Genomic DNA, 24,296 nt, shown 5'->3' with positions numbered 1-24,296 from the left:
AAGGGTCCATGTTATTGTGCAAGCGAAACATTCAAGTTTTATAACCACAAGTTGCAGTGAGGGTGAGAAAGGGACAGGTGGATAGGAGGATAGGATGAGGAATACCTCTGAGTGAGGAAAACCAGGCTTGATGAACAGCTTCAGATTAATGTCTTATTGCATAACAACTCCATGAACACTTGCATTGGTTATCAGATTTATTCACTAACTCTTAAGGCCACTATTTTTAATATCAAATAAGAGACCATCATACAAAAATTATGAAAGAAATTAATCAATCAGACGTCACCTTTGACCACAACCAATGAATCATTAACATACATGAACTGCAAGCAGCACGTGGTCACTATCAGAACTCGGGCAGGGATCCACCACATGATGTACCAATGCTAAATTAGCTAGACGACAACTGTCGGCTTTGTAAGGTGGTTTGTGGATTGAGTATAGATAGGCATTTTCATATACTAGTTCTAATGGGAATCAACATATTTTGGAAACTAGCTATTAACTTAAATGAGGCACACTAATTGCAAACCAGTGCACCCAACCCCACTTCAAAACAGGGATCAGCAAGCTAGGGAAATGACTTACACACTGCTCCCTATATTCATTCCCCCCGACACTCAAAAAGTACAAGATTGGTGGAATTTTTTCCTCAGTGAATAGGAATTAAAAGCCTTAGTTGCAAAACAAATAAATTATGAGTGATTTCTTTCTTTATTCAGACTCGGTTTACAGCACAAAATCATCTGAAGTCCTATATATCTCAATGGAGTCACCTAGACCATGAATGTAATAAATCTTACTCACTGATGTTTTCTGGGTTCATCTTGTCATCATCTTGTGCTTCCTCTTTATCACTGGTCATCATTACATATTTCTGTTTACGTTCCATCTTGTTAGGGTGGGGGGGTGGAGGAGACAGGTGTGAAGGAAAGAAAACTGAGTCCACCTGATATCATGCCAACACAGAATCGCGCCTACCGCTAGATATTTGTCATCAGTCTTAATACTTCTTACATGTCTAGGTAATAATAAGCTATGCTCAATTAAACCTGATGTTGGAAAGTTTTACAACATTAGGAATGCAATGCAAACTGTTATTTAGTTGGTTAATATTGTTTCAAACAACATATCCACAGTTTAGACAACAGAGATACTTGCCAATCCAATTTTAAAATGTTAGTAAGCCCGCACCTTCCTCTTTCAAAGTAACAGTTGACAGGGCAGTCAAGTGGCATTTATTCAGCAACAAGATACCAGTCAATGAGCTGCTCCAAACCCTGTCACAATCCTGATATGAACATAAGACAGCGTTTCGGAGACTTGAGCATAACTGCTCAGAACATTAAGGCAGCATTTTCCTTGGGAAATCAAGAAAGTATCAACAAATGATTATTCCTTGGTGGTCAAAGCCAAAACATTCTCAACTTCTTCAGATTCTTCAGATTATTATCTGAATGGTGGCCGATTAGGAAAAGGGGAGGTGCAACGAGACCTGGGTGTCATTGTACACCAGTCATTGAAAGTGGGCATGCAGGTACAGCAGGCGGTGAAAAAGGCGAATGGTATGCTGGCATTTATAGCGAGTGGATTCGAGTACAGGAGCAGGGAGGTACTATTGCAGTTGTACAAGGCCTTGGTGAGATCACACCGGGAGTATTGTGCGCAGTTTTGGTCCCCTAATCTGAGAAAAGACATCCTTGCCATAGAGGGAGTACAAAGAAGGCTCACCAGATTAATTCCTGGGATGGCAGGACTTTCATATGATGAAAGACTGTATGAACTAGGCTTATACTCGTTGGAATTTAGAAGATTGAGGGGGGATCTGATTGAAATGTATAAAATCCTAAAGGGATTGGACAGGCTAGATGCAGGAAGATTGTTCCCGATGTTGGGGAAGTCCAGAATGAGGGGTCACAGTTTGAGGATAAAGGGGAAGCCTTTTAGGACGGAGATTAGGAAAAACTTCTTCACACAGAGAGTGGTGAATCTGTGGAATTCTCTGCCACAGGAAACAGTTGAGGCCAGTTCATTGGCTATATTTAAGAGGGAGTTAGATATGGCCCTTGTGGCTAAAGGGATCAGGGGGTATGGAGGGCAGGCTGGTACAGGGTTCTGAGTTGGATGATCATCCATGATCATACTGAATGGCGGTGCAGGCTCAAAGGGCCGAATGGCCTACTCCTGCACCTATTTTCTATGTTTCTATGTTCTATGTTAACTATCATGGCTTTTAGCAGCCTAGTGCTCAGGGTGTGGGATTTGCTTCTTGTGTCCATTCTAGAGCAATGACCAGATTTGGAACTCAGCATTGGCAAGCAGACTATTGGAAAATTAAATGTCATTTAATGGCCTTGTTAAGAGTCCATTCACATTAAGATCTTCTGCAACAAAGAGATGAACTTGCTCTGGTGAGAAATCAAATTATAGAATATCACAGCCATCCATTGCTTTGGCAAGTTAACTCAAGAAGAGCTTTATGAAACTTCAAGGCACAAACACACAAAATGTTCCAGGAACTCGGCAGGTCAGGCAGCACCTGTGGAGGAAAGCGGACAGCCAACATTTCAGGTTGAGACCTTCATCTGACAAGACGACCCAAATGAGTAATCTTGACTGAAAATGTTGTCTGTCCACTGTCCTCTATGGATGCTGCCTGACCTGCTGAGTTCATCCAGTGCCTTGTGCATTGCTCCAGATTCCAGCATCTGCAGTCTCCTTGTCTGCAGGGCAACAATGTGAAGTCTGTTCTACTGTGGTTCTCCACTAGGTGGTAGTGTTATTTCGAAACTTGAACAAACCTCATGCTTTTTATTAACTGCCTCGTAGAAACTGCGGCACCATAGAAGGGATGTGGTTAGGTAGTTGCCCAGCATACCAAAGACAATTTTTGACTTCATGCTTCTGCTGCAAATCTTAATGAAATAACTAACTGTAAAAGCTAAATTACAAAGAAGGAAAGCAGCCTTCTAAGTATGGTTCTCCTATAATGATGCAGATCAGCCCAACATTCCTGGAAAGGTATTAACTTCTCTAATGTTAACACAGCTTTACTGTTATATAGCTTCTTAGTCCAAAGAAACACTCTCCACCAACTGACAAGAGGCTAACCAGTCTGGGCCTATATTCTTTGGAGTCTGGAAGAATGACAGGTGATCTTACTTGAACATATAAGGTCTAAATGGAGGTTACAAGGCAGAGGTTGCAATGTACTCTCTGATGAGAGTCAGAAACTAGGGGACATAATTACAAGTTAAGGAGCAAGGCAAGGTAAAACCACTCCATAGGAATCTCTCAGGGAGTGGCAGAACTCTGGAATACCCTGACCCCGATGGTGAAGAAGACCAGATCATTAGATATATACTTAAGGTGGAGAAAGATAAACACTTGATAGATCAAAGAACTGACACATAAGTTGAATTGAGAACACATAGATCAATGATCAGATTGAATGGGGGGTGTAGGCTTGATGGGCCAGGTGAAAATCTTCCTGCTTTTAGTTTCTTGTGTTTTCCTACTGTTTTATAAGGCACTGAAGCTGTTCTCATTTGATTAATGTATGCTTCCTCTCCGTCAGCAACCAAGCCAACTCATCAATTCTTTATAGGATGCATCAGTGATTACTATACATTTATGGCACGTAGTTTTCAAATTCTCAAGGGTGGAAGCATTTTACGTGAAGTTATTTTTATAATTAGAAAGAATCGCCCTTCAGTTTCCCTTCCAGAAAAGGCGTTACCAGCTTGTGTTGTCTTTCTGTTTATAAATATGAAGTTCTAGCTTCATATTTGAATACCTTAACTTGCAGGCAGAGAACTTACAATGACTTTAGTACATGTATTCTTTGTTTCCATGCTTAACTTGTTTTGCTATTTCCAGCAAATTGTGAATTTGCCATTTAGGCTTGCTTTCCAAGAAGCTCATTGCTCTCTCATTTCTCTTATCAAAATGTTAGCTTATGTTTTGTGACAGTATCTCTGTTGCATTCTTGATACCCAACAAATCTCTAATTTAGTGTTCAAATTCTCTTCTACAAATCTGAGTGTGTTTAAGTTCTCTCTTCTTTACAGTATTTCTTCTTCGACTAGCTGCCCATTCTCATACTTGGTCTTTGGATCCCATGATCTCCAACCTATTTGGCTCAGAGTGGGTGGAATCAAAGGCAAACTGGATCCAAAGTTCACTTGGCAAAGGAGACAAACTGGGAAAATGACAGGATGTTTTTATGTCTGGGATCGGCACTGGGACCCTTGCAGATTGTAATATAATAACAATGATTTGGATGTAAATGAAGGAGGTACAATACGAATAGTTCAATTTAGAGATGATACAAAAATTGGTGGTGTCATTGTCAGTTAAGAGGATATTCTTAGATTACAGAATGATATTGATTAGCTGGCAAGTTGGCCAGAAGAATGGCAGATGGAACTTAAATCCAACAAGTGAGAGGAAATGAATTTTTGGAGTGCTAGCAGTAGGACACACACTAGTTATCCGAGGAGCATTGAGGAACAGAGTTTATACATTCCCTAAGGTGACAGTATAAATGAATAAAGTGGTGAAAGTGGTGAAGAGGTAATATTTGGCTTTATGAGCTATGACATAGAATGTAAGAATATGGAGGTCTTGCTTTATAAAATCTTGACACTGGGCAACAGCAGGAGTCTTGTACACACTATAAAACAAAACATGAATTGACCAGAGAGAGGGTCCAGAGAAAATTCACCAGGATGTTCTTTGGTTGGATGGGGTCTTTCAGTAACGAAGCAAGGTTGTGCAGTCTAGATTTGTTTTCCTTGCAGTAAAGGGGATCAAGGAAGAGAAGAATCTTGATACAAAATTTTGTGGGGATAGGTAGTGGAAAGCTTAACATCCATAACAGATTCTTAAAATCACAGGCTTATGCTTACGGTGAGGTAGTTAAGAGAATTGGAGAATTAGGTTTTTGCAACTACAGGGTGGATGCAATATAGAAGATGCTGCCTGAGATCATTACAAAAAGTATTTGGATGAGTACTTGAGTCACAGGGCACAGGAGGTTACAGTTCTGGGGTTAGTAGATGGGATTAGCACAGATAGGTACATCAGAGTCAGTGTCAACAAGATGGATCAAATGATCTGGGCTGCATTATTAAGAATATGAGATTGTTTTTCATAAGGATTTTGAAAATATAATATCTCATCTACTGCACTGTTTTGCTTCAAACCAGTGTCACTGCTTTTAAACAACTCATAAGTCACATTTACAAAACTTACTATCCAGGTTTTCATTCCTTCAGCCAAAGCGTACACTTCCGCAATTTCGTCACTGAAACCTGCGGTACCTCCACTTGTAACTAAAGAAGGGGAGAAGCAAAGTACTTAAGTGAAAATTCAAGAAAAATTTTATTTTACTTATAACAGATTGCTTTGCACCCAGCTGTTCCAGTCATCAGAATCAGCCACCACATTCATTCCAGGGGAATAAAGTTCGGCTTCAGCATCAGCATCCAGCTGTGGCACAACAGCAGTGTTATCCACAGTAACTCACAATAGTTATAACTGCTACATCTTTCCTGATGTTTGCAAATTGTAATATATTAAATCATCTGAGAAGGAAATGGAGAGTGCCAGCCCATATGATGAGCTGCTATAGTGGCCTTTCAAACTAATAATCACCAGAAATCAGTATCTCAAACCAGTTTGCCATTACTACGTCTACAATGAATAAAACTAGCAGTTGTTGTCAACAGATTCAGTACAAGTTTTAAGGGCTTGGTTTAAGATTGGCGGTTATGCCCCTGGAAAATACATAACTTTGCACAGCCTACATTATTACGGAGGAAGATTTTCTCAGTTCTTTTAACACTGTTGCAGTATTAAACTCTAGAATCTCTGACGTACAATACATCTGCATTTCTCTTCACCTTGTTACCAGGTTCAGGGACAAGCAGAGTTTCAAGAATTCCCATGAACAACCAAAAGTTAGCATGGGATGTTACTTCGCGCACATCAGTAAACTGCAGAGCGCCAAATCCCATTTTACTGTTATCTTTTGTTGAAAACAGGTGGCATTTAAAAAGGGCATCACTGCTGTCCCTGTAATATGAACAGCTTCTCTTAAAAAAAACCCAATATGATGCAAATTGAAAAAACCAACAATATCTTTAATAACTTCAGTGACTTGTTAATTATGGTTGCACATACATGGGCTGAGGAAGTGGAGGGGTGTGGCAAGACGAACTGGGAGGTGGAAGCAGAACAAACTGTATTTGTCTCGGGGCTCACAGATAGAGCCACAATTGTTTACTAATTATTTCTTAACTGTCTCAGCAGCTCAATGAAATTGATCAATTTTGCACATAATCCTGAACTCAAACAAAACGGTTATTAATATCAGGTCAGAGTGAAAAGCCGAATGAAACAAACAACAGGCACTTAAAATTAATTGCACAAGTGTTTCAAGTTATTGCACATCTGATAAACAAATGAGTATGGTTAAATTTCACCACGGCTGGTAAAGAACTGGGAGCCTTTTTAGAATTATTGTTGCTTTGCATTGCAGGTTACGAATAATGTCCAAAAAATAGCACGTTCAAGATGTTCCACTCAAAAATGGAAAAATGGAAGATAAGAGGTGACCTGGTAGAGATGTATAAGATGATGAGAAGCATTGATCGTGTGGATAGCCAGAGGCTTTTTCCCAGGACTGTAATAAATGGCTAACACGAGGAGGCATAGTTTTAAGGTGCTTGGAAGTAGGTACAAGGGGGATGTCAGGAGTAAGTTTTTCACGCAAAGAGTGGTGGGTCTTTCAATAGACTACAACAGGGTCTTTTAATAGACATTTAGATAGGTCCATGGAGCTTAGAAAAATGGAGGACTACGTGGTAGAGAAATTCTAGGTAGCTTCTAGAGTAGGTGACGTGGTCAGTACAACATTGTGGGCCGAAGGGCTTGTAATGTGCTGTAGATTTCTATGTACTATGCTCTGACACTCAAAAAAAAGAATGGGAAACATTCAAGTGATGGAGGGGTGCAGAGAAAAAATGACATCCTCTCAAGGAATACTGACTGCCTCCAGGTATGACCCCAAAATTGAAGAATATCTAAGCACAGGGTAAAAAATAGCGTATTATTGAGCCACGTTCTGCAATCAGCGAAGAAAGACTCCCTGTATTCTCACACTAGAAGCTGCGGTAACTGTAAATCAAAAGCAGTGTGGTGTCCTCTACAGGGTTCTTGTCAAAGTGGAAAGCAACTGCGTGTTGCCTTAGGCAATGAATCACTTGAGAGACAACACTACACCTAAACTAGAAATAAGGGTTGAAGTAATTAATTGCATACAAATTTAAGTAAAGAAAGCAAAGGAAAAAGAGCGAGAAGTTAATAACCAATGATAATTGTTTTTTGAGCCACAGAGATTTACAATTACTAGGTTGTTGAATTTGATTGATATCTAAATAGGCATATCAATCCTTTCTGGCAAATTTGGTACATAGTGTGCAAATAGAGCAACTGTTTTAATGTCAAACTTCTTGGTAGGATATTTCACTGTGCAGCTTTTGCAGGAGCAGATCAATTTACTACTAAATGCAGGTTAAAGTAGTGTAAGTATAGCATAGGATTTGTTTGCGTTCTTTCAAAACTCAACATATGGTTCCAATTGATGCTCAATAGTTGAAGTGCCCAGTTGCAATCAATAGGCTTAAGAAGGCCTCGTATACAAGCATTTCCAGTAATTTCCTGCAAAATATGCAATCAGCTTAAACTGTTTTAAAAACTAATTTAAACGGACTACCACCCACAAAGACTATTTTACCGTAAGTTTTCAGACCACTGTGAAGATCAGCACAATGGTACATCATGGCAGCAAATACAGCATTCACAGCTTGATCAACTTTTGACCCAAGACCAATTCCGCTAACTACTTCCAACTTTGCTGACTGCTTCTTGCAAAGGTTGACAAGTTGCTTGACAAGGTCAGTCTGAAAGTCAGTGAAATCGTCTTGTGAAGGATCCCAGCGAGCAACCTGGACCAGGAACTTCTGGACATCATTTTTGCTCTACAATAAAGGACCAGGAGTTACTTTAAAACAGAGATTAATAGAACATTTTTAAACATACAGTACAAGGCAACAAACTGCATCTAAACTTCATTCAGCTGAAAATGCTTCAAGACCCTTAGTCAAAAAATATTTTCATGCTCTTTTGTCCAATCTCATATTTCAGATGTGCAGAAACTCATGGATTCATTTATCAAGAGAAAAACAATGAATTCATTCCAGCCTCACCCCCACTGGCTTATTAGCTCCTACTTAACTATCTCCAACCCCATTAAATTTTCATCTTGGTCCATACAAGACTTTGCAATTTCTTCTCATCAGACATCAACTTTCAAAGCTGCCAGATACTGTTCAGAAAGCCTTTGATTATCCTCGCTAATTTCGCAATTTCCAAGGTTCCCTTCAGAGTTTTCACCTAAAGTCACATCCTAAGTGTTTATAAAATGCAAACAACAGGAATTCTGCAGATGCTGGAAATTCAAGCAACACACACAAAAGTGGACTGACGAAGGGTCTCGGCCTGAAACGTCGACTGCACCTCTTCCTCGAGCTGCTGCCTGGCCTGCTGCGTTCACCAGCGACTTTTGTGTGTGTTCCTAAGTGTTTAAATCACAATAAAGTGGTTTTCACACCTACAGCATGCCTGAAATGACCCTCACTGCGACAACGATGTAGTCATCGTTGAGTAGACCCTTAAAGAAAGGGAATATTGTAAACTCTCAAAGCAATCTCATCAGATTCTGTGTTTTCTGAACACCTGACATTCCTAGAGTCATAAAGAGCAATCAGGCCAGTCAGCCTACTGTGCATGCTGACCAATAAGCATCCATTTGTCACTCATTTTATTCTCCCCACATTCCCATCATATACCCCAATATTCTACCACTCACCTGCACACTATGAGCAATTAACCCACTAACCCATATTCTTGGGACTTGAGAGGAAACCCAAATTCCACCCCATTGCATCGGAAGTCAGGTTGTAGCCCAGACTGCTGGTTCTGTGCATCCCAGCCCTGCTCTTTCTGGTCTACATCTCCATGCTATGAGCTTGGCTTTACTATCTTCAAGGTAGTTAAAGAGGAAGCAATATTGGCAATGCTTCAAACAATATTTTAAAAATCTAACTTTTATAAATTCTGAATTATCAATAGTTTCTTTCTTTCTTTTTAAATCTTTTTATTGAATAAGTATACAAAAAGGTAAGCCATATAGGCACTAATACACTGTTAGAATATAATAAAATTACAGGAAATATTAATACAAAAAAAATGATACAAACAATGTAATTTAAACATAACGTACCAAGGTAACATAATAGTATACTAATTTTTATATATATCAATAGAGAAAAGGAAAAAAAAAACCCAAGAAAAAACCACCGTGCAACTAACTAAAAGCAAAGCAAAGCAATGGGCTAACTTGAAACCAAACAGAGTTAAAAAACTTAAAATCACGTCCTCAATCCCGACCTCCATTAAAAACAGTAAAAAAAAAACAAGAAAGGTATATATTACATTAAATGAAAATATTGAATAAAAGATCTCCAGGTCTGTTCAAATTTAAATGAGGAATCATAAAGATTGCTTCTAATTTTCTCCAAATTCAAGCATAATATCGTCTGAGAAAACCAAAAAAAGGTAGTTGGAGAATTAAGCTCTTTCCAATGTTGTAAGATACATCCTTTCGCCATTAAAGTAAGAAATGCAATCATTCTACGGGCTGAAGGAGAAAGATTACTGGAAATTTTAGGTAGTCCAAAGATAGCAGTAATAGGGTGAGGAGAGATATCTATATTCAATACCTTGGAGATAATATTAAAAATGTCTCTCCAAAAAGTTTCCAGAGTAGGACAAGACCAAAACATATGAGTTAAAGAGGCTATCTGCCCCGGACATCTATCACAAAAAGGATTAATATGAGAATAAAAGCAAGCTAATTTATCTTTGGTCATATGTGCTCTATGAACAACTTTAAATTGAATTAGGGAATGTTTAGCACAGATAGAGGAAGTATTGACTAATTGTAAAATCTGCCCCCAGTCATCCACGGAAATAACAGATCCCAATTCTTGTTCTCAATCTGACCTAATCTTATCAAGTGGAGCTTTCCTAAGTTTCATAATAATATTATAAATAATAGCCGATGCACCTTTCTGACATGGATTAAGGTTAATTATAGTATCTAAAATGTATGTAGGAGGGAGCATTGGAAAGGAAGAAAGTATAGTACTTAGGAAATTTCTAACTTGTAGATATCTAAAAAAATGTATTCTTGATAAATTATATTTATTAGATAATTGTTCAAAAGACATAAGGGAACCATCTAAAAATAAATCCAAAAACCGTGAAATACCCTTAGTCTTCCAAATTTGAAAAGCACGATCCGTAAAAGAGGGGGGGAAAAATATGTTACCTAAAATAGGAATTGCTAGCCCAAATTGGTTAAGATCAAAAAAATTTCTGAATTGAAACCAAATACGTAAGGTATATTTAACTATCGGGTTAGACACCTGTTTAAGGCGTTTCAAATGAAAAGGAAGAGAGGAAACTAAAATAGAGCCAAGTGTATAGCCCTGAACAGATTGTAATTCCAATGCTACCCATTTAGGAATGGATAGTATATCCTGGTCAAGTAACCAAAATTTCATATGTCGAATATTAATTGCCCAATAATAAAATCTAAAGTTAGGTAATGCTAAGCCTCCATCTCTCTTAGCTTTCTGTAAATGTATTTTACCCAGTCTCGGGTTTTTATTTTGCCAAATAAATGAAGAAATTTTGGAGTCAACTTTATCAAAAAAAGATTTTGGAACAAAAATTGGTAATGCCTGAAATATATATAAAAATTTTGGCAAACAAAAACATCTTAACTGCATTAATATGACCAATCAAAGTTAAATATAAAGGAAACCATTTAGATGAAAGTTGAATAATATGGTCAATTAAGGGTAAAAAGTTAATCTTAAATAAATCTTTGTATTTACAAGTAATTTTAATCCCAAGATATGAAAAATAATTATTAATCAATTTAAATGGAAAGTTATGATATAAGGGAAGTTGTTTATTAATCAGGAAAAGTTCACTCTTACTAAGATTTAACTTATAACCTGAAAAAAGACCAAATTGTGCTAATAGCTCTAAAACAGCAGAGATGGATTTTTGGGGATTAGAAATATATAAAAGTCATCAGCATAGAGTGATATTTTATGGGACTTTAAGCCCCAAGTTATCCCAGTAATATTTGGAGATTCTCGAATGGCAATTGCAAGAGGTTCTAATGCAATATCAAATAATAAAGGACTAAGAGGACACCCTTGTCGAGTACCTCGAAAAAGAGGGAAAAAAGGTGAGCTTAGAGAGTTAGTACGGACCGAGGTCACAGGAGAATGATATAACAATTTAATCCAGGATATAAATTTCGAGCTAAAATTAAACATTTCAAGCACCTTAAATAAATAAGGCCATTCTACTCTGTCAAAAGCTTTCTCAGCATCTAAAGAGATAACACACTCAGGAACATTTTGTGAGAGTATAAACAATATTTAACAGTGTGCGAATATTATAAAAAGAGTAACGACCTTTAATAAAACCCGTTTGGTCTTCTGAAATAATAAAAGGAAGTACTTTTTCTAATCTATTTGCTAATAACTTAGAAAAAACTTTAGAATCAACATTTAATAAAGATATTGGTCTATAAGATGCACACTGAGCAGGATCTTTATCCTTCTTTAATATTAGAGAGATTGACGCTCTATTGAAAGATTCAGGAAGTTTACCAAGTTTTAATGAAGCCTCAAAAACCCTAGAGCCAAGGGATTAATGAAGGTGCGAAACATTTATAAAATTCTACGGTAAACCCATCAGGGCCAGGAGCTTTCCTCAAATTCATAGAGAAAATAATATTCTTAATCTCATCCGTGGTAATGGGAGTATCTAACATAGAAGACATATCCTGTGAAATCTCAGGGAAGTCTAGATTATCTAAAAAATCATTCATATATTTAGAATCTCGAGGAGACTCTGATTGATATAAGGAAGAATAAAAATCACAGAAAGTTTGATTAATCCCCACATGATCAAGTATCAGTCGGTCATTTTGGTTATAAATCTGATTAATTTGAGATTTAGCATAATTAGACTTCAGTTGATTAGCCAACAGTTTGCCAATTTTGTCACTGTGTACATAAAATTCACTTGTTTTCTTTAATTGGTTTACAATCGAGGACGAAAGTAATAAACTGTGTTCCATTTGAAGTTCAGTTCTTTGTTTATATAACTCCTCAGAAGGAGCTATAACATATTTCTTATCAATTTCCCTAATCTTGTCCACGATTGCCAACTCCTCCTGCTTCAGCTTCTTCCTCAAAGCAGCAGAATACGAGATAATCTGACCACGAATATAAGCTTTAAAAGTATCCCAAATAATGTTCACAGAAATATCCTCTGTATAGTTAATTGTAAAAAAAAGATCAATCTGTTCATTCATAAAGTTAACAAAGTCCGAGTCCTGAAGCAACAATGAATTAAAACGCCATTGTCTATTATTTTGTGTATTGGCCTGAATTTTAATAGAAAGCTTAAGTGGAGCATGATCCGAAATGGTTATAGAGTCATAATCACATTTAATCACTGAAGAAATAAGACGAGAATCAATAAAGAAATAATCAATTCTTGAATAGGAATGGTGAACATGTGAAAAAAAAAGAAAAATCTTTTTCCTGAGGATGCAAAAAACGCCAAATGTCCGTCGACCCAGAATCAGAGAGGAATGAATTAATCAAAGTTGCAGATTTATTAGGTAAAGTCCGTAGAGGAGCCGAACGGTCCAAAGCTGGAGATAAACAGGTATTAAGATCTCCGCCCCAGACCAATGAAAACTCATTCAAATTCAGGAACTGATTGAATAATGATTTATAAAATTCTGGACAGTCCATATTAGGAGCATAAACATTAACCAAAACTACCTTTTTATTAAATAGTAGACCACTAACCAATAAAAATCTACCATTCGGATCAGAAATAATATCATGTTGTATAAAAGTAACTGAGGAGTCTATAAAAATAGAGACGCCTCGAATCTTAGCATTGGAGTTCGAATGAAACTGTTGTTCCTTCCAGAATTTAAAAAAACGTAGTCTGTCTCCCCTCCGCACATGGGTCTCTTGTAAAAATAAAATTTGTGCTTTAAGTCTCTGGAACACTTTAAAAACTTTTTTCCTTTTAATAGAATGATTAAGACCATTAGTATTCCAGGAGACAAAATTAATAATAGACTCCATAAACCCTAAAGTCAACCCGCATCAAGGAGGATTGATGATAGGCTCGACCCACGAACCCGGAAAGGGAACAGAACAAATAAGAGATACCGGGAAGAAGAACGCAACCAATACTTCAATAATGTACATAGCCCAAGAAGAAGGAAACTAAAACGTGAAGCCCCTCCCACCACCCCCCACCCCATGACCCCAAGGCTAAATCTAACGCAGACCAGCCCGAAAGAAGCAAGCACTAAAACTACCCCCATGACTTCCGGTATACACTCCCTAAAAAAAGTGTAAATATAAAAAAAGATCAGCTAATTATAAAACAGTAAGAGAATAGAAAAAGGTAAATCAATTAAAACAAACACATAATATAACAGAGTAAAAGCCAGAAAATATAAAAAAAAACGCAACAAACCCCAAACCCTATAAGTAAACAAAACAAAAAAAAAATGAGATTATTAACATAAACTAGTTATGAAAACCTACAAGACAAAGTAGATTTAAAAAAACTAAAAAATTTAAGGCCACAAAGGAAATACGTAAAATAACGGTGAGGGAATAACCACCCAGAATCCCCTGGGAAAAAGAAAGGAATGACGCAGTTAAAAAAGAAAGTTTAGCAACCATATTAAATAATCAAAAATAAACTTTTCTGCCCATATAGGACAAAAAAAAATTAAGACTGACAAATTCACAACCTCCGATCAACGGAGGTAGTTAAAAATTACGATTAAGATGTTGAAGGTGAAAATTGATCCAGATAACTCTGGGCATCCGAAGGAGATTCAAAAAAGCGGAGGGCTCCATCCGACGTACGAATCCTTAGACGTGCAGGGTAGAGCAGCGCTGGTTTTAAATCCATCTTGTAGAGTTCCGACATCACAGATCTGTAACGAACCCGTTGATCCCAGATTGGTTTACTGAAATCCTCCACGAATCGGAACTGAAGATCCAGAAAATCAATGTAACCTTTAGATCGAACGAAACGAAACAGTTTCTCCTTGTCTTGAAAGTAATGAAAACGTAAAATGACATGTCCAGGTTTACCTGACCTAAGCCAGTATGATGGAACTCTGTGAACACGATCCAATAATGGTGGTTGGTCAGGAAATACAGTAGGAAATGCATCTTTTAAAAGTTGAGAAAAATACTTCATAGGGTTATCAGATTCAACAGCTTCACGCACCCCAATCATTCGAAGATTCTGCCATCGCATTCTGGATTCTAAGTCAGAGTTTTTAAAGGTCAGAAAGTCGAGTTTCTTCTTCATTACATTAATTGTTTCTTCGATTTTCTCCATCTTGAGCTCACTTTGTTGCGTGGATTTTTGAAGATCAGATATAGCCCACTGATGTTCCGTAATAGGTATTTGTATCTTCTCGATTGAATCGGCAATTTTCTGGAAACTAATTGAAATTTCCTCACGAATCAGCTCCGTAATAGAGGTTGAAATTTCCCTTTGAATTAGCTCCAATATAGCTTTCAAAGTCACCGGTGGTTCAGTCGGAGGGAAATCGGTACCTTTCGGTCTACCCGGAGGTTTGCCGTCCTTCCCGTTTTTTCCATTCTTAGACATAGCAGACCTTAAACGCATCCGATTATCAAAGAGCCCAATTTGTTTCAAATTATTGTAAGAGTCGATGCCTTAATGGTTAATTAAAATATAGCTGATCATAAGAAGAAAAACTCAGAGGTAATGGAGCGAGTCAAGAACGCGACTTCACTCCATGAGCGCTACCGGAAGTCTCCAATCGTTTCATTCAGAGTAGCACTCAATAATATTCTGCAGGATTGCAGCTAAAACTAAAGTAAGGCATTTTCTTATTTTCAAAGGCTTAGTTTATTCCTGTAGCCTACCAAATGAGACAAACAATGATGGTACAAATCAAATTTACCAGTTCAGCTTCTTCATCCGATGTGCTGTTCACAGCTCCCACTGGGCACTGGTCAATTCCTGCACAGGTTCCATGCCTTAAGATAGGTTTCCAGAGCTGAGACTCTACAACAGAAGTAACCTTCTCCACTGGTAACTTAGCAGAAGGGATCAGCCCTTTAAAGGAAAGTAAAAATAGAAATTATTTAAATAATCTCTTAATGACATTGATATGGGAAGAGATTGATCTATCACTTGAACACATATCCTGCAGAATTTTACAGACAATGAATTAATGCTGTGCTGTAGTCACTACCCGTACAACAGGAATTGGTAGGCTAGGGAACTAGATGTGAGGGTTAGCTCACAATGTCATGTGATCTTTAACAAAAACTGAAGCAAACAGAATCACAGATTAATATATCCCCTTATCAACAGTACAGTGCCCTCCAGTATGACATGAAGCATTGCCCATCTTTGGAGTAGGGATTGAACTCGCAACTAACTCCGAAGGCAGAGTTCAACTTGTTAAGGCTAAAAGTTGCCTTGCTTTTTCATCAAATTTGAAATTTAACCAAGTATTACCAAACGATTTCCTCATAATATAGACTGCTACCACCTAGAATATGAAAATCAAAAAAATTGCTAAAATAAAATAGGAAAATCTGGAGTACTCGGCAGGTCAGGCCACATCTGAGGGAAGACAAAGTTAACATTTAGGTTGTAGATCATTTGTAGTCACAACTAAACCTTCAGAAGAAATTACATTCTTCCAATTCTCATTTTCCCTTAAAAAGGTCCTTCTTGCTTCTTTATCCCTTTCCAATTTTCTTCTTGAACTAGAATAGAATCAAGGCCCCAAAAAATTCTTGATCCAAAGAGTACCTATCCTGAATCAGACCGTTCCCAAAACAATAATCCTTTAAGATTGTAAACAACTTGTTTAATTATCAGATAAGGGTCAGTGCTGACAGCAAAAGATATGAGGCGTGTACATGGATGGGAAAGCCACAGAGGATACAAACCTAATGCCGGCAATGGGATTAGCATTGACAGGCATTGTGGACAGTATGGGCAAAGTGGACTGAGAGGTGCCTGTTTCTACACTGTAGGATTTTTAGAAAACTGATTTCCCCTCAACGTACAGGAAATGATCTAAGTGCCAGCCAAGACTAACAAATTTTGCAAGGACATTTTAGTGGAAAAGTTGCGGTCATCACAATGTAGACAGTAATATTTGCTCTGACTGAAAGAAACCATACAAAAGCATTGTGGTTATTAAGTATTATCCAACAAAAAGAGCACAAAATTAAAGCAAGTCTAGAAATATTCAGATCTGATCTGAAATTGCAGCTGAAAAAATTCTGCAAAAAGAGAACAGGAGAAACAATGCTCACTCACATGAAGTCAGCAGCACAGTAACCCACCACGGCAGAACAGAAAGACTCAGGGAGCACAATGAATAAGTCAAGCCACCGGTAGTCACCGGTATCTGACTTTAAACGTTGCCCACATTGTTGAAATAAACCATCCCCAATTGCAAAGATCCAATGCAAACTATAACATGCAAATTCCTTTGTATGATATATATATAGGCAGCCAATTAGCAGCATTAACATAACTATAGATGTTGGTAAACCTCCGAGAATGTACATAAATTGTGTTTAGACTTATTCAGCGGTTTTAAATGAAAAATTAGGGTCTTACCACAGGCAGAATTCAAAGACAGTGCACGGGAGGCAAGGCAGCCCATAAGTCGAGACACAAGGAGCTGTAGATCTGCAGCCCAAGGTACACGCACATCTGGAAGACCATATGCTTTCACCATGAACTTGTATCCCCATTCATTGTTACAATTGTCAGAGTGGAAGAGAAACTGCAGCCTTGGGCCTGCTTTAAATGTCACTAACTGCAAAAACAAACAGACGCGTAAGCAAGGTTTTACACAGAGCCAGGGCTATTCATTACTCCAATGTCATCACCAGTGCCTTGTTTTCACTAGTGAAGACACACTGATCTTCAGGAACGATTACAGTTTTCAAATGAAAAGTTTCATGAAAATCCAGATCCTCAGGTCCTTAACATGAAAGTCATTAAATTGTCTTAGACAACTACTAAGAACAGAAAGGATCAGCAATTATGAGTGGCAATGTTGTTCTCTTCCTAAGATTACTAGAAGTTATTGAACCCAGAAAATATATGAAATTTCAAGTAGATTGTAGGGAATTGTTACACTGAGGATGTGTCTGGTATATGGTAAAGCACCTACTGGAGGGGCACCAGAATCTTCAACATTCAGCTGTCTTCTTCTCCATATATTACTGGATGGAAGCAATCTGAGGACCAATTATATTCATAGCAGTGTTAGATTCTTTGGGGTGGAGATCAGATCCAGGGAGAGTAGAACCTGTAACAATGGCCATCACGAATGGCTGGGAGCAACATCTTAATTCAAAAGAAAGGGAAAAAATTGCTGAATTACCCTAAACAAATTCTTCTGGGCCATCTCAACTGATGAATCAAAATTCTTCCACAGAGTAGTGTGGTGCTCACACCACCACAAACAAAATTATATTGGGCACAAGAGACTGCAGATGATAGAATCTGGGTCAACAATCAATCTGATGGAGGAACTTTAACAATTCTTTTCCCTCCACAGACATTGCTCAACTCACTGAGCTCCTGCGGCAGTTTGCTTATTGAAGACAAAAATAATCTATCGCTGATCAAGGGGTGGATTATGTTCAGCAGTAAATGAGAACTTGTATTTACTAACAGCTTCAGTGTTCAAAGAGCCTAGGTATTATGAAGTGCTTCTTACGTCTGATAAGATGGACTCTTGGCCCTACAATCTACCTTGGCATGATCTTGCACTTTATCATTTACCAGCACTGAACATTTTCAATAGGTTTCACATTTTATTCTGCATTGGTATTGTTTTACCTTATTCTAACTCAATGATTTGATCTGTACAAATAGTTTCCAAGACAGGCTTCTCATTGCATCTTGGTACATGTGACAACAATAGACCAATATCAACTTCCCCCAAAAACCAGTAAATCCTTCTCTTCCATGGTGGATATTTTCCAAAAATGGCTGCAGATCCCAAAAAAAAATGCAAATACCATTTGACATATTGTGCTAAGTTGGAACCATTTTCTGCTCATTGCAACCAAGGAGGAAGTCTCACCAAAAATACTGTACACTAGGTTTGGACCACATTTTTACATAAATCTCATTATTTGCATACACCAAAGTTAATGGGTTATTTCAATCAAGTTTTCTGATGGTGTTTTTGGAGAAAGGAAATTTAGTCAGGTTGTGTTTTTTCAAGCTGTTCCAAGATATCTGCATCAATCACCTGTACAATATTGATTGGCTTGATAGATCATGGGTTTGCCAACATATTCAACTCTGGTGTTTCTTATAATGAAGGGCTTTCAAAATAATAAACACAAGTCTTGACTGGGATAATATCTACAATTTGCTGTTAGCAGCAAGGTTTCCTTTGCTAGCAAGTAACCGCAGAAGCAGGTATAAACTTGCATTCAGAGGATCTGCCAGTGTCGACATCGTCTGACACTTTAAAATCTCCGTGTGATGCCAGGATCGTCAGTTACATTCTCTTCCTACAAGTGAGCCTAAATAATTCCTTAACCACAAAACACCTGAAGAAAGTTTTAATAGCCGAAGAAGCCTTTCAAACCAATTAAGGCCTTGATCGCTTCTAAGTATCCATGATACTTGCAAATATTCCAAAACTATTTCAAAAGTTAACACAGATAAAATAATTTAAAATGTCTTTTTAAAACTCTAATCAAATTCAATTAATTCAAATTGTAAATCAACCAATACTTAACTTTCTCCCTCATAATTCTTCTCTATTGCAATAAAGTTTCATTGTTCCCTTGGCAAATATAACCTGTCATGAGTTAAAAGGCATTTCCCCCACAGTGCAGGCTCTGGGGGAATCACTGCAAGTTTGCACTCTGCCACTATGCTCCACGAAGTCCAAAGTTAGGACACATTAGTAAAAATACCAGCCTACGACCTTTATATTGAACAGCTTTAAGTACCTTGTATGTTATATAATAAAGCACAAAATCATCAGAGTAGAATACACAAGAAAGAATAAAAACTGACACCAAATATCTTACCGTTGGCCATTTCTCGGTTCCAACTTTCCCATCATAACGCACTTTCACCCCTCTGGAGTCCGTAAACTCTAAGTAATCATACCTTTAAAAGAAAATTACTGAGCTCTTTGAAGCTGAAAAGTCTTCAAGCTGTCTGGCACAGTGTGCTAATAAGTATCCCACAATCACCCAGGCATCTGAATTATAATTAACATCATCCAATAAACAACCTCACACATAGGAACCCCGACATCGCTCTCGGGGCCACATATCAGTCAGCATTTGAAGAGGAGAACAAAACAAGTGCATGGGTGGCAGGAGGGAGGGCTTTAAATTTCTGGCACAGGAGACCAGTCCTGACCACAAGATGACTGGCAGCAACATCTCCACAGGCAGGTCTGTTAGGGACAGCTCAAACCATTGTGGTGACAGAAGTGGGAGCGATGCTGAGCATGGATTCACAAAGAAAAAAAAGTGAAAAAGTGGGTGAAATAGCTTAGAAGCCAGAGCTAACAAAGGTTAGAAGCTAGCTGAAACAGGAGTAAGCACCCTACATGGTACATAGCAGTATAAACTGTAAAGAAAAGCCGAAGACAAATGAGACACCTTGTTGTATGACACCTTAGCTATTAATAAATCATGTTTAAAGAGAGTCAGGTTTAAAAACAATGTAGGGTGTGAATAGTGATATTGGTTAAAGAAACAATCACTGCTGCAGCTTGGGATGATAACATGAGAAAGATCATCACGAGGCTGAACGGATTGAACTACTGAATCACAACCTTTGAAAGTAGACTAGAGATCTCCAAACAGTCGACAGAAATATCTGTAAGCAAATAGCAGACAGGTGTCAGAGTACTGAGGCAATATTAGAAAGAGATTTCACTTATCTTAATCCTATCTTGGACCGTCAGTTAAACACAGGGCAGAAAATCGCTAAATCGTGTTCAGGAGAAGTCTTTCAGCAGGACACAGCCCAACAAGTGGGGCTTGTTGAGTTAGCTTCTAGATTTATGTTCCAATGAATGAAGTGGGGCAAAACGAAGTGGTATCAGTCAGAGAACATCTTGGCGGTGATCATGACTCAGATTTGGCATAGTTGTAAACAAGGGCAGAGAAAAATTAACTAACATTTTAAACTGGGGCAAAAGCAGAATTTTCTTAGTGAATTAACAAAACTGAGCTGGAACAATCATCTGAGAGTAAACCAGTTTCTCAGCAATGAGAATCAGCCGGAAAAGGGTTCATGCAATGCAGGGTAACCATCCAGCCAAAAAGAAAAGGGGTGGACCCTAATATCTGGAGTTCCCTGAACTCAGGGCTAAATGATGGGATCTGTATTTACTCAGAAGACAGACAGACACTCTACAGAAGTAAGGCACAGCAGCAGCAGGGTCATGGACGCTATACTGATACAGAGGAGGAGATGTTTGCTTTCTTGAGGCAAATTAACACAGTCTTTCTGTCTTAGGGTGGATGAAACAACCCTAAGGTGTCCCCTCAGACCCTGTGGGAGGCAAATACAGAAATTGCAGGAGCCCTACCAGAGATATTTAGAAACATAGAAAACCTACAGCACAATACAGGCCCTTCGGCCCACAAAGTTGTGCCTAACATGTCCTTACCTTAGCAATTACCTAGGGTTACCCATAGCCCTCTATTTTTGTAAGCTCCATGTACCTATCCAGGAGTCTCTTAAAAGACCCTATCATTAATAAGGATTTATATCGTCCTTAGTGACAGGAGAGGTAGTGGAGGATTGGAAGATAGTGAATGTTATTCAGCTGTTTAAGAAAGGCTCTAAAATAAACCATGAAGTTATAGGCTGGTAAGCCTGAAATCAATAGTGGGAATGTTATTGATAGGTATTCTAAGGGGCTGGATATACGAATATTTAGACAGACACGCACTGATTTGGGATAGTCAGCAAGGCTTTGTGCACAGTAGGTCATGTCTAACTAATTTAGTAACATTTTTCAAGGAAATTCCCAGGAAAGTTGATGAAAGCAGGGCAGTGAATGTTGTCTATATCGCCTTCAGCAAGGCATTTGACAAGGTCCCACATGGGAGGCTGGTCAAAAAGGTTCAGTCACTTGACATTCAAGGTGAGGTAGTAAATTGGATCAGACACTGGCTTTGTGGGAGAAGCCAGAGAGTGGTCATAGATGGTTGCCTCTCATTGGAGGCCTGTGACTTGTGGAATGCCATAGGGGTTGGTGCTGGGTCTGTTGTTGTTTGTCATCTATATCAATGATCTGAATGATAATGTGGTTAACTGGATCAGCAAGGATGTGGATAACACCAAGGTTGGGTGTGTAGTGGACAGCGAAGGTGACTATCAGAGCTTGTAGCAGGATCTGGACCAGCTGGAAAAATGGGCTAAAAATGGCAGATGCAATTTAATGCATTCAGGTGCGAGGTGTTGCACTTCAGTAGGATCGACCTGGGTAGATCTTACACAATGGAAAGTAGGGCACTGAGGAGTGCAGTAGAACAAAGGGATCTGAAAATATGGTCCATAATTCTTTGAAGATGGCAACATAGGTAGATAGGGTTGTAAGGCAAGCTTCAGGCGCACTGGCCTTCATAAATCAATGTATTGAATACAAGATATAGGATGTTATGCTGAAGTTGTGTTATGTTTGGTGAGGCCTAATTTGGAGTATTGTGTGCAGTTTTGGTCACCTACCTACAAGAAAGATGTAAATAAAGTTGAAAGAGTACAGAGAAAATATACAAGCATACTGCTGGGACTGGAAGTGCTGAGTTATAAAGAAAGATTGAATTTATTCCTTGGCATGCACAAGATTGAGAGATTTGATAGAGGTATACAAAAATATGAGGGGTATAGATGGGGTTAATACAAGCAGGGTTTTTACACTGATGTTGGGTGGGACTACAACTAGAGGTCATGGGTTAAGGGTGAAAGGCTTAAGAGAACACTCAGAGGGTCATGAGAGTGTAGAATGAGTTGTCAGTGTTAGTGTTGCAGGTTAGCTTGATTTCAACATTTTAGAGATGTTTGTAAAGGTGCATAGATGGTAGGGTTATGGAGGGCTATGGTCCAGGTGCAGGTCAATGGAGGTTTAAATGGTTCGGCATGGACTAGATGATATTATTGGGCAATTTACCTTCATATTTCATCTCTTCTCTCCTTTTCATTCTGAACTGCCTTCTGTAGGTCTTTAAAAGCTTTGCAATCCCCTAATTTCCCACAAATTTTTGCTATATTATAAGTACTCTCCTTTGCTTTCGTGCTGTCTTTGACTTGTCTGGTCAGCCACAGTTGCCTCATTATCCTTCTAGAATACATCTTCACATTTGGGATGTACAGCCTCGATCCCGTGCCTCTCGAACTCCACCCAGAAAATCCAGACATTGTTCCTCAGCCCTCATCTCTGCTAGTGACTGCTTCCAATCAGCTTTGGCTGGCTCTTCTCACATGTCTCTGTAATTCCCTTTACTCCACTGTAATACAGATATATCTATCTTGTCCCTGTCAAACTGCAGACTGAATTCTATCATATTATGATCACTGTCTCCCAAAGGATCCATTACCTTAAGCTCCCTAATCATTACATAACATCCAATCCAGGATTGTCTTTCCCCAGTGGGCTCAACCACAAGTTGCTCTAAAAAGCCACCTCTTAGGCATTCTACAAATTCCCTCTCTTGGGTTCCAGCACAAAACTGATTTTCCCAATCTACACACATATTGAAATCCCCAATGACTGTTGTAACATTGCCGCTATTACATGGCTTTTTTAATTTTCCGTTGGAAATTATATGCCACATCCTGGCTACTATCTGGCAGCCTGTATACAACTCCCATTAGGAACTCTTCACCCTTGAAGCTTCCCCACAGAGCTATCCCACCCTCTCTGCCTACCTGTCCTTTCCATACAAGGTGTATCCTTGGATGTCAAGCTCTTAACTATGATCTTTTTTTCAGCCCACAATGTCATATCTGCCAGTCTCTATCATCTACCTTATTCCATATACTTTATGTATTCAAATATACCACCTTCAGTCCTATATGTATCATCTTTTATTTTGCTCTAATATTACACTTCAACTCATCCACTGACTGCAATTTTGCCCCATCATCTGCCTGTCCTTCCTCACAGTCTCACTACACAATGCATCGACTTGTACACTAAATGCCCCATCCTCAACCCTATCACTCCGGTTCTAAACTTAGTTTAACCCCTCCCCAAAAGTTCTAGCAAACCTGTCAACAAGGATATTGGTCCCCCTTGGGTTCAGATGTAACCCGCCTTTTTTGTACAAGTCATACCTTCCCCAGAAGAGATCCCAATGATCCAGAAATCTGAAACCCTGCCCCATGCACTATTTCCTCAGCCACATTCATCTATGCAATCATCTTATTCCTGACCTGACTAGCACATGGTACTGGGAGTAATCCAGAGATTACTGCCTTGGAGGTCCTGCTCTTCAGTCTCTTCCCTATCTCCCTATACTCACTGAGCAGGACCACTTCCCCCTTTCTACCCATGTCATTGAATACCACAACGACTGGCTGCTCACCCTCCATCTTGAGAATCTTCTGCAGCCACTCTGATACATCCAGAACTTTAACACCTAGGAAACTAACACACCGTCCCGACCTCTTTTGCAGCAACAGGGAAAGCCTGTACTAACTGCTTACTCCCCTTACTCCTCCTGGTGCTCACCCACCCATCTAAAGTCTGAACTCTGGGCGTGACCATCCCAGTAAAAGTCTCATCCGGGAAGCTTTCAGCCTCCCAGATGGTCCCGAGTGCTCCAGTTCCTGGCCTTGTCAGTCAGGAGCTGAAGTTTGGTGTACTTCCTGCAGATGTAGTCACCAGGGAGACGGTTAGGTACCCTGAAATCCCACATCTCACAGGAGGAGCATGCTACTGCCTGAATTACCAGTCTGTATGAACAGTACAGAAGACAAGCGTTTCACTGTACATTGATGTATGTGACAAT

At 38.8% G+C, this 24,296-nt stretch overlaps 1 protein-coding gene across 3 annotated transcripts in view; it reads right to left on the bottom strand.

Annotated features, from left to right (window-relative positions):
- Window positions 1-24,296, bottom strand: part of zzef1 (zinc finger, ZZ-type with EF hand domain 1) — a 261,590-nt gene that overhangs the window by 162,571 nt on the left and 74,723 nt on the right. For all 3 annotated transcript variants that reach the window (XM_072243417.1, XM_072243419.1, XM_072243418.1), the window contains exons 23-28: window positions 19,344-19,425; window positions 16,894-17,095; window positions 15,209-15,363; window positions 7,805-8,048; window positions 5,260-5,339; window positions 811-895 (exon numbers count right to left, since the gene is read on the bottom strand). In XM_072243417.1, the coding sequence (XP_072099518.1) occupies window positions 811-895; window positions 5,260-5,339; window positions 7,805-8,048; window positions 15,209-15,363; window positions 16,894-17,095; window positions 19,344-19,425 (848 nt within the window). The remainder of the gene's footprint in view (window positions 1-810; window positions 896-5,259; window positions 5,340-7,804; window positions 8,049-15,208; window positions 15,364-16,893; window positions 17,096-19,343; window positions 19,426-24,296) is intronic.

Source organism: Mobula birostris, chromosome 25 (genome assembly GCF_030028105.1).
Source record: "Mobula birostris isolate sMobBir1 chromosome 25, sMobBir1.hap1, whole genome shotgun sequence".
Lineage (NCBI taxonomy): Eukaryota > Metazoa > Chordata > Chondrichthyes > Myliobatiformes > Myliobatidae > Mobula > Mobula birostris.
The sequence above is the reverse complement of the archived record's forward strand: the minus strand, read 5'-3'. Positions and strand labels throughout refer to the sequence as shown.